The following is a 15,979-nucleotide window of genomic DNA, read 5'->3' as shown; positions in this document are numbered from 1 at the left end:
ATAAATGTTCTTTAAAATGTCATCTAATTTTAATTTAGCATGATACTATAATGTTTATTTATATATTCTTTTACAATTTTAATTAATAAATATCATTACAGTTATATAATTTAATAATATGTTAATTATATTTTATAATTTAATTTAATTTAGCACTATAATAATATATTTTTCAATTTAGCACTATAGGGACTTTGGCGCATGCGCCCTTTATTAAATGTCATTTCAATTTCGATTTGCATGAGTATTAGCCCGTTGAAAAAACAAATTGAAAAGGCTAATCATATATACGTGGAATACAGAAAGCAATTGGATAAGTGTCAATCATTTTTCTCGAAATATCTGATATATTATTGGGTTGTTTAGGCCTCGGGCATTGTGATCTTGCGAGGCACGCGTGTCCTGTCTCGACGATCTCTGAATACCTGAAATATCCCGGCACACAGAAACCGACCAACCATCAAAAGTTTATCAACATCTCTTTGCTTACGCCATTCTCATTATAATAATGATGAGGGAGTGGGAGGCACAGATATTTTAGTGGATAAATTCAAGAACAAGGCCCTGTTTAACAATGGAGTTGGAAACTTGGAGGTGATGCTAATTAGACCACAACAGTTTTCAAAAACTACAATGTGCTATTTGTTCTATATTTTGACTTAAGCTGTCGCTTAGCACGAATAATTTCATGGTAGGCCATGTATTTGTCAGCTGACCCACCCAATAAATGTGAAGAGACGACGCTGTCTTCTTTGTCAGTTTTCATTATCAGATGAATGAACTCGTAACTTTCCATAGCACTCGTACATTGATAGAATTACCGATTTATGTTTTTAAGTACCCATTCAAAATTATAATTCTTTCCCAACAACCGTTTTGCCTTCTGATTCGATTAGCCATTTATTTTCTTGACAGTTATCCTTGGTTTATATCCCTGCAAATCAATTTTCCGCTAGATTGTATCAAGTTCCAAAACCCCCAAAAAAGACGCCTCCTGTCATTATTGTTTCGTAGTTACTCATCTAGATAAATAAATGGTTGGTTTATGGTTGAGGGCATCTCCTTGTCATCCGATCCCGACAGATTGCTGCAAATACCCGACATGTGCTTTTAGGCTGAGCGTCTTTACCGTTGGGCTTATATAGTATAGCAGTCGCAGTTTTGATGTCCACATATATAATAAAGAATATATACCTTGTTATACACTGCTTCTCTGCAGAAGGTGCGGGAGATTTTCGGGAACAACGGAAGGTGATTGGTATCTGCAAAAGGACCTTGTCAGAGAAGGAGAGATTGAGATTTGAAAACCCACCTGGATAATTTTTCCATCTGTATATGAGATGAAGCCTTAAGGTCAAATTGAACTGTAAAACTCATAAAGGTATATTTACTTGTTTAGAAGAGTGTATTCTATGGATATTCAATTTTAAATCGAATTTTCTTGAGTTTTGTCAGATTGGCTTGATTTCGTATTTTCTGATTTAGGTTGTACTTTAGTGTAATGCTGCCCTAAAATTTAATTTAACCCTTCTATCATTTAATTTAAGTAACTTACAGAGCATTTGTTCCCAGGTTGCTTTTGGCTGGGCGCATCTATCCTGAATGAGTTGGTTCTCAGCTTTAACATGTGGTTCAAAGTCTGAATGGTTTTCAGAACTTTAAATTTTTTAAATTTCTGATGGAAATATTGTGAGGGTTTCCCTGACATTAACAGTACATTTACTTGAGCTTCAGTAGTAAATTATTGATATGTTCATACCCATTTGCAGACTCAGATTAATAATATCTGGTTTCGGCTTTGATTTTAACTGACATTGATTAGGTCGTCACTGATAAATCATAAAACATTGAAATATGGACGCCCGTTTGCAAGATTGAGGCTTTTGAAGAGGAGGAAAACATCAAATTCTGATTAACTCTTTCAAGCTTGCTTAAGCTTTAGGGGAAGAAGATTGAATTTTCTGGACACCGCTTTCAATCCGAATTGAATTTTAGAGAGCAGAGACCTAAATCAGCTGAGCCGGGAAGACTGAGTTTTATTTTAAATCTTTAAGAGTGCGAATGATCGCAATAAGAATGCCGAATTGGCCATTGAGTGAATCTGAGAGGACAACGGATGAAAACCAGGATCAAAGTTGAAGACTATAAATGCAGGATTTTAACGTAGATACTGTTGAAATTGGTTTTATGTTTAGTATTCAGAGATTGAATTCAGCTTTCACATATCATGGATTGAATACTCTTCAGGAGATGATCTAGTTGTAACTGTTGGAATTTCTTTATGAGAGGGACAAATTTAAATTTCCTGACCGAGTTTGAAAAATAATCATTTTGTTTTGATAGTATCCTATTTTACGGTTTTGGAATCATTGACAATACGGCTCTTATTAGTATATTTTGTTCCAATACCATCTTTGCGTATTGGGTGCCAAAAAGTTCAATCAACGAGTTATGGGATGTGAGTTACTTGTCAAAGACAGCAGGATGTCCACTGAATCGAGTAGCAGCCAACTACTAGAGGAATCTTTGAATAAGCCTTATTCAAATAGCATACGAGAAGCCCTTGATCAGTATGAGTACAACTTTGTCATAACAGATCCATACCTTTCAGACCACCCAATAGTGTATGCAAGTGAAGGTTTTCTGAAAATGACAGGGTATTCCAGAGGAGAAGTGCTTGGTAGAAATAGCAGGTTCCTTCAAGGACCTGAAACTGATAGGAGAACTGTGCTAGAAATTAGAGAGGCTATTAGACAAGAAAAGTCTTGTCAGGTTAGCATTTTGAATTATAGAAAGGATGGAACAACCTTCTGGAATTTTTTCCACTTGGCTCCAGTGTTTTCCAAGGAGGAAGGTCGAGTAATTCATTTTCTTGGACTGCAAACTCCCATATCACAGTGTTCACGTGTTTGTAGATCAGGTGCCACCAATAAGTTTTCTTGCAGTACAGATAGGAATTGCCCTACATGTGTAGGAAAGGTTCTTTTCAGCCAGCATGCATCAAGTGCGAATTCCTCAAGCAATTCAATTTACTTTGGTTCATGCCGAAGGGAATTCTTCAGGGACTGCCCAGGAGACATGGGCCACTGTGGAATATACAATTCGTTTGCCGACGACGGCAATAAAGGTTAGAATTGGTAGTTCATCTATATATAGTTCCAAGTCTTCTGCAGGAACTTTCTGGTCCTCTGCAAGGCTGATTGTCTCTTTGTTTTCTCCTAAAGGACATTCTTTCATCTGACTGAGGTATACAGGTATAGAGGAGAAACATATATGTGAAGCTAAGGAATCTGACAAGCAAAAAGCATTGACTGGTGTAACGGATATTTTGTCTGAATTGGCTCACTTATGCATGTTAACAAGGAAGACTGTTTTGAATAGAAGATGTGAATCAGGTGATCTAACAAGATTAACGCCTATTAGTTCATCTTTATCAATTGCACTGAGCAGAATACAACAAAGTTTTGTACTGTGAGTATTCATACCTACCAGTAAATGAATTTCCGACATATTTTCAACACTTACCTAGTTTTAAAGAGACTTTTTTCCATTGGTTTGTTTGGTAGCATTGTCATAATGGTCTAGATTGAGTCATAATTTTTTCTTGTGTGTTTTACAGAGCTGAGCCACACTTACATGACATGCCCATTGTGTATGCGAGCAATTTATTTCTACAATTGACAGGTGTGATTTTAACATAGTGCCTCCTTTCTTCTTATAAATGCTATAGTAAATTTTGTCAGAGCAATAGATTTCTAGTTACTTTAAGTTCAGTTTGACTGTATGCAATTTGTCTAGCTTTCCAAAGTAAGTGAATTAGTATGCTTTGCCCAATCAATGGTGAAGAAGGAAGAAGAGAAACTAAGAATCTAAGGAGTGTAAAAGTTGAAGTAGAAAGCAAAAACTTGTCGAGTCTATATAACAATGTGACAATGGGTCATGGCGCTGTATTGTTGGCATCTTCTGTAGCCATATTGAATGGATGGAACCTAAAATTTAAATACAAGTGCACTGCATATATTCTTGTGCTACTAATTTATCCATGGTTTATAGAACAGTGCCATTTGCCAGGGTATGGCTTAGTTAGGGCAAATTTAATGGTTTTATCATGTCCTAAGTTCCTGAGAATGGTCTTATAAGGTTGTGTGTGGTAATGGTGTGCCCGATATTGATAACATGGTCAAAGCTTCTATGGCTTGGACCTCCTTTTTTCAGGAGCTCCTTTCTGACATATGTACTAGTTATTAGTAAATCAAGACTTGGGTGTATGTGCTTTGTAAGTCATTCCACTATCTAATTAGAAATAAAGCATCTATTGTACAGGTGTGGGGAAGTGGTAGTTACAGGTAGTTGAGTGCTATATATTGTATTTGGATCTGGTGCTTTACTAGAGGAGTACTGTCTTGAAATGTTGTCATGAACATTAATGCAATTCTACAACTACATTCTCTTTCACATATTCTAGGTATTGTTCTCTTGTTTTTCATTAGTGGATTTGTTTTACCTTGGCAGATTTCTTGTCCTTATACTATGCTTCTAATGAAAATAATATGCGATTTACAGTTTACAATGTTTCAAAACACTGGATTTTGGCTTGGTAAAAAAGCCGGAATGTGTAATGTTAAGAAGCCAAAAGTATGTGTATACAATAGGCTTCCAAAATACTGATAACTGTATGGAGTACACTTATTAGCATAGTTACCTGGTTGAAATAAACTGATTTGTTCAGGAGTTAACAAAATTTGGAAATCTGGATTTCTCAAAACAAAGAAAAAATAAAATTTCTGTACAGGTATTGAACACTCTCAGACTAAATCAGTCAAATGTGGCCGGTCCAAAAAATCTGGATTCAGTCGGATTTGAACCAGAGGCATCAAATTTTGTACCCATTCTTTTTAGCATCTGTCTTGTTTAAATTTACTTGGCCTTAAAATTCATTAATTTGAAAATAATTCTAGGATTAAGTTCAGGGCATATATTCCATCTACTCCGGAAATTTTTTATTAACGATTTAGTTCATAATAATGGCTATTATCTTCCACATGACTTTCAACCAAGTTCATGCTAAAAGATTAAATTCTAATGAAGTTAAAAAAGTAAGAGGCTTTGGTGTTTCTCTTTCAAAAATGTTTTCCTCCTCTGCTAAAACGTTGTTCTTTTATAGTGCTAATCATTTACAAATATGTTGTTACTACAAGCACCAACATGGGACATTACTAGCTACTGTGAGCACAACCGTGAGAGTAATGTAAACTCCTTTTGAGCAACCACACTAGAAACCACCTATGGAAGACCAAAAGTCACAACTTAGAAAACCTTTTGTTTAGGAACTATCTCCGTTTGAAGCAAGGTTGAAAAACGTAGACTCAACAATAACTCGACAAACCCCAAAAATTTGAAAAACTCTGAATTGCTAAAAACTTGGTGAAAAAATTGGCACTTTATTGAACATTTGAAAATATATAATTTCTTAAAAAAACAGACATATACACCAAATTTGTAGAACATATACTGATTTGAGATATCCACTATATATTAATCAAAATTTTGAGTTAAATAAAAATTAGAAGATTAACATAGAATCATATACCAAAAAAACTAGTGTGACATCTAAATAAAAAAAAGTTCAATAGTAATTAAAGTTAAACTCCATGAAACTACAACTTCTAAATACATATTAAGTTCAAGTTTGAGTATCAATGAAAACTAGATGTAGAAATCATAAATATCATCTATGACTAAAGCTCAAAAGAGATCGCTGTTGCAGGGTTGGTGGTGCTGAAGTAGTTGCAACATCCTCAACAGGTGCTTGAACAAAAGCCTTTGATGGATGACCAAGGTCATGTTCCTCTTCACATGCTGTCATTACTGCATCTCAGTAATCTTCCTTCAAAGTCAGCTAGTTGATCATTAGTTAGGGGAGGATCTACATGCACCTCAACATCATCACCATCAAGAGGAGCAATCCAATCTACAAAATATGGATCAATCTGATCCAAGTCAAGTGCTTCATATGAAGCCTGTGCTTGCACCTTCTTTTCATGCAACTAAAGGTTGTATCACACATAAACCTAGTCATTTAAGCACTTTTGAGTCAATCTATTGCACTTTGTTGTGTGTATGTTTTCAAAAACACTCTAACTTTGTTCGCAACCAGAAGCATTGTAGGGCTGCGATAATATTTGGATGGAAAATTTTTGAAGATTAGGTGTTGTGGCACCATAATTTTCCCACCACAGATATGGAATGATAAAAAAGACATTATGTGGTGAAGATTTCAATAAATTTAATGAGCGAAATTAATGGTATAATCAAACCAAACACATGTTCTTCTTTACTTGGCTGCAGGGTGTATTTCCTACATTTGCAATTAGGGGAAGAAAATGATGGTTCTTCCCTCTTGTAACTGTGTAACTCATCAAGTACAAGGGCTCGAAGGTCCAAATTGTTGATGTTTTGTAGCTTTACTGTAATAACCCCATTTTTGTTAGTATCAGAGTTTCAGGTATTAGCCTATTATTGTGATTCTCAGAGGCTAATTATTATGGATAGAAGGTTTTTTGAGGCAGTGGCTTGGCTTGAGAGGGTCTTATCTTCTCCACATTTTAGTAAGCTACAGTTTGGTCTTTGTTTGGCTCAGATTGGACTTCGTTTGAGCTTAATTTTGTGTACTTACTATTTGTGGTAAGTTGGTGTTGATTGAGATGGACCCTTTCTATTTTTGGAAAGTGCATTTGGTCACATGGAGAAATAATAGGTATGACTCCTATTTCAGACATATTTAAATGATGAGTATTTTGGGAGTTATTATATTTTTAGTGGCCAAATTATTATTAAATAATTAAATGGCTTATTATAAAATTATAATTTAACTTTATAATTTCACTTAAGTTGAAGGTTGAGTTATCAGTGAAAGGTGCCATTTATTAATTAGTTAAGCCAAGTCAAGTGAGAGAATCTAATGGAAGCTTCTAATTAATGTTGTGTGGTGAAGCTTCTTGAGTGAAGTTACATTTTGGCAACAAAAGAGAATTTGGAGGTTATAAATACAAGCCCATTTGTTGAGAAAAGCATGTTTGATTATTTATTCACTTTTGTTGCCTTTGTCGCTTTTTCTGAGTTTTGATTTTCATGTCCTTGCTGAAGTCTAAGGGTCTGAATTCTAGGTTGTTTCATTGGATCTACAGCTAAAGTATTGTAGACTCGAAATTGAGATTTAATTCTGGGATTGCTTTGCAAATAGTTGCTGAGGTAAAACTATTTGCTAATCTCTCCTACTGTTCTAACTGTGTGTAAGGAGATTTGCGTTGTTGAAGGTTATTGTTTGCATTTGTGAGAAGATCCATTAGAGTCTTCTACACCTGCTTGCATCTGCATATTGGAGGGTCAATTTGGGCATATTTCAGATGTCATTTTTCATCTAGAGGCCACATTTGGGTATTGCTAATGTCTACAACCATTGCCAAAGCTAAGATATCAATCTTGGAGGAGGGATGTTATTTCTCTAGTGCTTGCAATTCATATTCGGGAGGCTGCGAATTATTAAGGGCTGGAAATGCACAGCACAAGGCCTGTGTTCCATATTTCTTGGCATTGCGAACTGTTATGACAGGTCTGCATTTTCAGTTTGAGGGTCTTGGTCTACATTATAAGCTTGCGATCTAATGATTTGGAGCCAGTGGTTTGCCAAAGGCTGCCATTACCATAGAATTGAGCAGCGATCAGTGAAATAGAAGAGCGCATATGCTATAAAAATCAGGTGCCATTAGTTGCATTTGTAAATTTCAGTTTTTCTCGAAGTTCAATAAAATTGCATGGTGCAATTTCAGTATCAATTGTCCAATTTGATATTTCCTTCAATTATATTTTTACATTTCATCAAATAAATGTGAAATTCAGTATTTCTTTGGTGATATATATTTTCAAAATAACTATCTTTGCAAGGAATTGGTTTTAAATGGTATATTCAAATTACTAGCAACAAGAACGCAAGGGGCATATATAAATCTGAATATTCATAACATAGACAAGGGATTAGCAGAAACAAAGATAAGATTTCATGCATATTGCTAGTTTGATAGCTAAGTCAGGTGAGGGACATTACATTTACTTAGATAAATTACATCAAGACACATCAAGATATATATATATATATATATATATAACATTTATTTAGATAAATTACATCAAGACACATCAAGATATATATATATAACATTTATTTAGATAAATTACATCAAGACACATCAAGATATATATAAGTTTAATTATGATAATGAACACATGGAACTTGTCTATTCTCTCACTCTCTTATAAATATAAGGGGAGGCTACAGTTGGAAAACACTTGCCAAATACATGGTAGTGCCTAGTACATTTGCAGTTATCCTAGGAAACCAACATGGTATCAGAGATAGACTGCAAATGTAATAAAGCAATCAAAACACATGGTAGAATGATTTCATGCCTGTGATATGTAATCTTACAATTTTAAAATAGTTTTACAAAAAGGAAGGAAACTTTGCCAATACACAACGAATAAGTGCTAAAGAGAACCCGGAAGGAGGCATAAAATAGCTCATGGAAGATTGGCAATAAGTGGAATTATTCATACTCATCATCAATGAGACTTAAGATATACCCAGCAGGAAAAAGCAAAAGCAAAATACAAATCAGCTTGAAGACTTCAGTTCTGTTGATAGTCGCAGATATACCTATCTCTCATCCAACACATCATATCATCAGCAAGTTGCAAAGAACTAAATACAAATCAGTTTGTGAGGGAAAGAAACCCGTAATTGGACCTCCCACGTCAGCCAAAATTAAGAGAAGTAAAAAGGCTATGAATAACCAATAAGATAGGAGCATATATGATGTCGCCTAGATTACTCACCAAATCATAGTCAACAAGAACATAGTGATTAATATACATGCTAAGAAGTATCTGGAATGAAAAGAAACATTGCAGCAGCGCTGAATCATTCAAATTAGCACTTTGATTACACAATCAGCATACAGTTGTCACATACAATATATGGAGGCACGACAAAGAAAAGAATGGGTTAATACTATGAGGTTGAAGACTAATCAATGTGAGTGATAAGAATATCCTCGAACCAATAGAGGGATGTTACATTAAATAGAATTGAAACAATTATTTTCAGACTGAACTACAGTTGGAAACTAACCGGCCAAAGGAATACAATTACTAATAATCATCATCATGCCATTTAAAATGCAAATTGACAAATAAAAGCATGGCTATAGTGAGCCAAGTTGATGTTCTAGTTGATAGCCTTTATACATAATCTTTTGGTACTTACTCATATCAACTAATCGCCTTCTTAGGTACCAGATGGTGGTAATCAAACACGTTTATATCAAAAATAATACTGTGTTTAATATCGGTGTTGAATGGAGTTGAATACATCCTTTAGATGTAAGGAATATGGCAGAAAAATGACAAGAAAGATGAGTCATTTCAATATAGAGAGATGAAATCATTTGGATCGATCCATCAAACACATAAAATGGCCTTCAATAATCAAATACATATTTTAATCACTATCAGCAAATGAGGGTAGTTGAATTTAAATAAACATGGAGAATGATTCCAATCAATTCGATGATTCATTTGCTACAAAATATAAGAAAATAAATGACTGTCAGTTGTTCTTAACATTTTGCCTCCATAACATCATAAGTAAATATATATACACGTGACTAGGAAATACATATAGAAGCACAAAGATTATTTGAATGCAAGACTAGTCCTTTGTAGCTATCAAAGACTAAAAGGTGAAATGGTTAAAGCAATAGTAAGAAGATCCCTTACATCAAAAGAAGAAAATATATGCAATTTACATTTTGGAAGGAAGAGAGTTAAAGTTTACATGGAAGGATATGAGAGGTAAGTTTATGAATTTATTTCATGTTTGTATGAATTTATGTTCATTTATATATAGAGATATAAATATTCATACATAATTATTAAAGGTGATTTTTACTATAAGAGCTATTTGCCTTGATCTTTTCCTCCAAGAATGTTCTTGCAAGGAGAAGAGGTAGATTGAGATTCAGAGGGAGTGACATTTCATTAGAGGCAACCTTGAAAGAGAGGGAGAAGATAGAGGATATGATTCAGTCAACCTTCGGTGATCTTGATCATATTGATTCGGAGTGAGTAAACCAAGTTGAGATGGATTCTCCAATGATCACTAAATTGTAGCAGTCAAGAGGATTGTGATTCATGAATGTACCTCGTGACTATGTGATTTTAATGGGTCTACCCCTTGTGTACATCATGAGGAAGTCACGACTTCCAAATGATGTCACTTGTATTTGCAGAAGTTATTGCAAGGTGACGATCTTACAATAGCTTAATTTTATATTATGATGGATATTTTATGATGTCTGGATCATGATAGATTATACTTTGTATGGTGGATGTTTATATGGTAAACATTATGATAACGCATATGCACATACCTTATAAATTTTTTTTGAGTACATGGTGAATGTTATGCAAATTGATGTTTTGGAGGGCCATTACATAGAGTACTTGGTGAACATCATGCAACTTGATGTTTTGGAAGGCCATAACTCACAATACTTGGTGAACATTTTTCATTTCAACATTCTGGAAGGCCATTACTCAGATTATTTGGTGAATATCCTTGATATTTTTGGGAGACCAATACTCTTGATATCAGATGTGATATCAAACATTTTTGAGTAATTGGTAAATATCATGTATTCTAGGAGACCAATACTCATGATATCAGATGTGATATTAAAACTTTGAGTACTTGGTGAATAATGAATGTTGATATTCTGGGAGACCAATACTCATGATATCAGATGTGATATCGAACCTTATTGAATAATTGGTGAATATCAAATGTCGATATTCTGAATGTGACCAATACTCATGATATCAAATGTGATATCAAAATGTTAAATATCTTCTAATCAAAGATATTCTTATATTATATTGAGGGAATATATTGTCATGTATCTATCCTCTTAGCTAAGAGGGAGTGTTGATGTTTTGTAGCTTTACTCGGATTACATCAAGACACATCAACACACACACACACACACACACACACACACACACACACACACACACACACATATATAGATATACGCATATATATACATATATATATAGATATACGCATATATACATATATATACATATACATATGTACATATATATATGTACATATATATATGTACATATATATATGTGTGTATATATATATGTACATATATATATGTGTGTATATATATGTGTATATATATATATGTATATATGTGTGTGTATATATATATATATATATATATATATATATGAGTTTAATTATGGTAGTGAACAGTAGGACATGTCTATTTTCTCACTCTCATAAATAAAAGGGGAGGCTGCAGTTGGAAAACACATACCAAATACATGGTAGTGCTTAGTACATTTGCAGTGATCCTGAAAAACCAACACAAATCAATAACCGATCTTTGAATACACATGTCCATGCCAATTTGAATTTCTACCTCTTCTTTGAAAGTGTTGGAGAAGTAAAACTCGGGGTTCAAGTAGTAGGCTACAACCTGAATATGTTGGTGGAGTTGTGAGTTCCACCTACGATTGATTATTTTCCATATGGGTCTAGTTGGTTTCTTTTGACCTGTACTAATGCTGAATGACCTCTTTATCACTATCCATGGCCTAATATAGATACTCCATGGGATTTTTATCCCCAGTCGTCGTTCATAGAGCCCTCACCAACGATTCTGACACTTGGACATAATTTTTTTTAACAAAAAATAGTGAATTGCATTACCGTTAATTAACTAATAAATCATCAATCAAGGAATGAAAACTTACATTGATGATCTCCTCCATTAGCTTGCCAAATCTAACATCAAACATGACCTTCACAATCTTGTGTGCTTCAAGCTTCTTTGCACAAGGACTCTCCAACCATTTCACACTTGCAAACATATGCCTTAGGTCAAGCAATGTGGCTGGCTAGTACGCTTTGTAGGTTGAGAAAATTAGTAGTGAAGTGTGTGACCCTTGCTTGCATGAGATCCTTACCATTAATGTGCTCTCTTGTAAGACTCAGGACCCATGTGCAATTGTAGATGTACTTTTCGATATTCTTTCCATCTTCAACCACCTTCTCCACTCAACTCAATTTCCTAGGTCCTCAAGGAGTAATTCAAGACAAAGGGCAACACAAGAGCTCCAAATTCACCACATTACAAATATTATTTTCATTTTTCACTTGATCAAAGGCATCAACTAATTTTAGAAATACTAATTGTCCCCTTGAAGAAACTAGAAAGTTGATGATGAGCTTCCTATTCCTTATATTTGTCCACTTATTGGATATAATTGTGCAACCACTTTGTTCCCAAACTTTTCTTTACTCTTTCACAAGTTGGTGAATGGTTTTGACCTCATTTTGTAACACTGTCCCACTCATGTGATGTCCATATTTTGAAATAATAAATAATAATATATTAAAGAATAAGCTATATTTTTAATCATATTTAAAAATATATGCTTTTTTCCTATTCTGTAATTATAACAAATTGTAACCAGTCCACATTTACTTTCAACAAACAACCTATTAGTCTTAACAATAAAAAGGGACATCACAACTCACCTCGTAATGATTTGGGGGCTTGAACCCCTTATCGGATAGTCATTGCAACGACTAATTGAGCCCAATATGGACTAATAAAGCATTGAAGTGAATATCGTTGTAGTACCGAAATCTTGCAAGTGCCACCCTTGTCTTCTCATCCATCTCTTTGTTCCATGTAGTGCCTTGTAATCCAGATTGAGCACCAATAGTGTTATGTGGAACCCAGAAGTCTGATATATGGCCACTTGCATTGTCTGATGACAACCCTCGTTTCCATGGCCCAATGGAAGAAGCAGCCCCAACAACTATTTGCGACCCAGTAGATCCTATTCTACTTTGTTCTGATTTCTTTTCTTAAGGGATTGTGGAGACATATTTGCCTGTAGAAATCAAACCACAATTTATCCAATTTGCAGTCAATACAATAAAAAAATCTCAGCCCAAATCCTTCCAATCATGGGATCGAAGAGCAGATAGCTAATCAAAAAATTGTACACAATTCATTGGTAATATTAACGAACTCAAAATGCAGACCAGAAATAGGAAATCTCCAATTCCTCAAAATTGCAACAGACTTAATTAATAAGCCCTCAACACAGTACTTCAAATCTCAGATATCAGACACGGTATGTATTACCAGCTCCAAACACAGTATGAATTATCATTAATATAGTTGCCTAGAAATCTGTGCAATTCCCAACACTCAGAGGTAATTTATATAAAAACCCTTGCAGAACAAATATCCAATCAGACCTTGATAATCTGCAGACTATTTCCAGCTGATAAGGCAATTAAATGATATACATCAGCATCATTCAAACTCAATTCACTAGTATGACCTGCCCCAAAGTGCAAACAAAATCAAAGACATTTCTTCTTAGCTTGAAGAGATATTTTCAAACCCACATAATTTTTTCAAACATAACATCGTAGAAAGAATTGCTTTCTCACAAAACCATTTCTTTTATAATTAAAAATGTCTTCTTCAAGACACCAAAAGCAAGTAGCTTCTCTCACATACTTTTCAGTAAAGAGCCTTCATTAATACATTTTTTAATTAGAAGCTTTTGTTTAATAATTTTGAATTAATAATAAATAACTCCCAACCTAAAAGCTTCATTAATTTTTTACTTAAAAGACTTCTTCAACACACCTTTCACTTAAAAGCATTGCTTCTAAGACTTAGCATTATATTCCATGATAAATAATGATTAATACCCTCTACTAGGCACCCAAAAGCTATTTATAAAACTTAAACTCAATGTATACCACTGAAAATGCCAATATCATCACCGACTGAATATAATGCCTAGGTGCATGCTAGAAATGGAAACCACCATCATTGACTTACTTTTAATAGTAAGTTGATTGCCATCGACCCTATAGACATCCTACCAGACCACGAGGATCACAATGATGGATTGGCCTTACTAACTACCTGCCAATAGCTAAAAATAGGTGACATTACATGCTCATAAAAAGATAAATCTGCTATCGAAGCCCTCGACAACTTAGCAATTGCCTCTAAACTAGCTATAGAGCTCGACAACTATATGTGCATAATGACTTTTGAAGACGTAGACATCTGTGAAATGCCCACTAAGACCTCATGCCCTTGAGGTGTTTTACCAAACACAGTAGTGCGCATCTTGAGATCTTTTCAATAAGAGGCAAATTTAATGTGTGTGTATAGCCTATTAGTGACTTCCATTTTGCAACCATTTTATTTAATTCCTCATGCACATAATTTCATTTCTTGTAGGTGAGACTATTCCATGTTTGGAGGCCTTCAATCATTGTGGAGATTGAAAGTGATATGCTGGTGGTATTGATTTCCCATCTGTGGTTTATGTTGCTCCAAGAATTTCCATGAAGTAGTTATAACATTTGAGGTTAATGAATCCCTCAAAATGTGTTTTTTCGACAAAGCAATCAATTTTTTTAACGTATTTTACAAAAACATATTAACCTCATTAGTTATATTTTTAAGTAAGGTTAAAAGATGCGGTTAATGAATCAACAAGAAAAATGCAAAAAGCGAGGCTCGATTAACTAAAGATAACTTTTGACTTAGAAGCCCGCTTTCAAAAATTCGAAATGCAAGATGGAAGAAGATGAGCCAGAGACATTTAACTCATAAAGCCATTCAAGTTTTGATAGAAGATCGATCATTTTAAAGGTGGAACTTCAATGTTTTATATCTGACCATAGACTAAAAAAAAAAGGATTTTCAAAACATTTGACATTAGCAAACTGTGGGAATTCCATGTATAATTATATAGGGAAAACGAGCCCATAGGTGACTTCACTTAAAATGAATTGAAATTTTAAATTTTTTGCCAGACTGATTACCAGGGAAACAAATGGTTCTATTTGGGGACAAGGACCATGAGGGACCCAAAATGAACCCAAACACTATCAATGACTAGTGCATTATCCAAGGGCCATAGAGTCATAAAGGGAGACAACCAAAGAATCAACTGGAAAAATTTGAGGCAAGCCAAAAACGAGACTGACAAAACTTCTAACAAGAATATGTACATGGTAGACAACACCTACATCGAAGAATCTCGTGTGGCTTATGTAAACCCATTGATAGGAAGAGGAAAATAAACTTCATAGGGAGATAACATATGACAACCTTGGAGTACTTGCAAACTCAATCGTAGGCTCGCTCCTTAAACTTTGATCTTGAGATTTCTAGCATGTTGAATTCCCCTGGGTGAGTTTGCAAATCCAAATAGCCACCTCTCATAGAAGATATCCGAGTCTTAAATCAATTCAACTTCGCTTTACATGTTTTCAACGACCTCTTCTTGAATGAGTTGAAGTATCAAATTTTCAACCTTCTTAATATACTTCTAATCATTTGGTCAGTTAGAAATTTTTTTTACTTGGATCTCTCTTGATCGGTCATCATTAATCCCTTGATCCTTCTTTGACACTGACACACTTTTGCTTCCATTGGTATGATTGTGGTTGAACCCTCTAAATAATTGTTTGAATTTGAATGCACATCCGTTTCAGACTTGATTTGTGTAAGATGATGTTCTTCCTTTTCTCCCACTTTATCATGCATTTGTTCCTTGTTGGAATAAGAAGTAACAATAACATTTTCTCTTTTGGTGCATGTATTCTCTAACGAATCCAAGCAATGAAATGTACCATTCAGAAATTAATACTCATGTGAAGAGGAGTTCTCTAAATGATAATCACAACTATATTGCCCATTTCCATATTTTTTGGTCTCTTGATAACAAAGCATTATTTGAGGTCCTATGCTACTTATATGCCTCTTGTGGGTATTGCAATGCAAATGGTCTTCAA

At 34.4% G+C, this 15,979-nt stretch overlaps 1 protein-coding gene across 2 annotated transcripts in view; it reads left to right on the top strand.

Annotated features, from left to right (window-relative positions):
* Positions 1-364: 364 nt before the first annotated feature.
* PLPB (PAS/LOV protein B) overlaps positions 365-15,979 on the top strand; it is a 92,168-nt gene continuing 76,553 nt past the window's right edge. The window contains exons 1-4 of one of the 2 annotated variants that reach the window (XM_089788650.1): positions 365-1,381; positions 1,573-3,127; positions 3,255-3,471; positions 3,620-3,684. In XM_089788650.1, the coding sequence (XP_089644776.1) occupies positions 2,452-3,127; positions 3,255-3,471; positions 3,620-3,684 (958 nt within the window). In that variant the 5' untranslated portion in view covers positions 365-1,381; positions 1,573-2,451. The remainder of the gene's footprint in view (positions 1,382-1,572; positions 3,128-3,254; positions 3,472-3,619; positions 3,685-15,979) is intronic. The other variant, XM_089788651.1, reaches the window with a different exon arrangement.

The sequence above is a fragment of the Cupressus sempervirens genome, chromosome 6 (genome assembly GCF_028749045.1).
Source record: "Cupressus sempervirens isolate cs-2001-9-10 chromosome 6, ASM2874904v1, whole genome shotgun sequence".
Lineage (NCBI taxonomy): Eukaryota > Viridiplantae > Streptophyta > Pinopsida > Cupressales > Cupressaceae > Cupressus > Cupressus sempervirens.
Note: the sequence above shows the minus strand (reverse complement) of the source record. Positions and strands in the feature narration are given on the sequence as shown.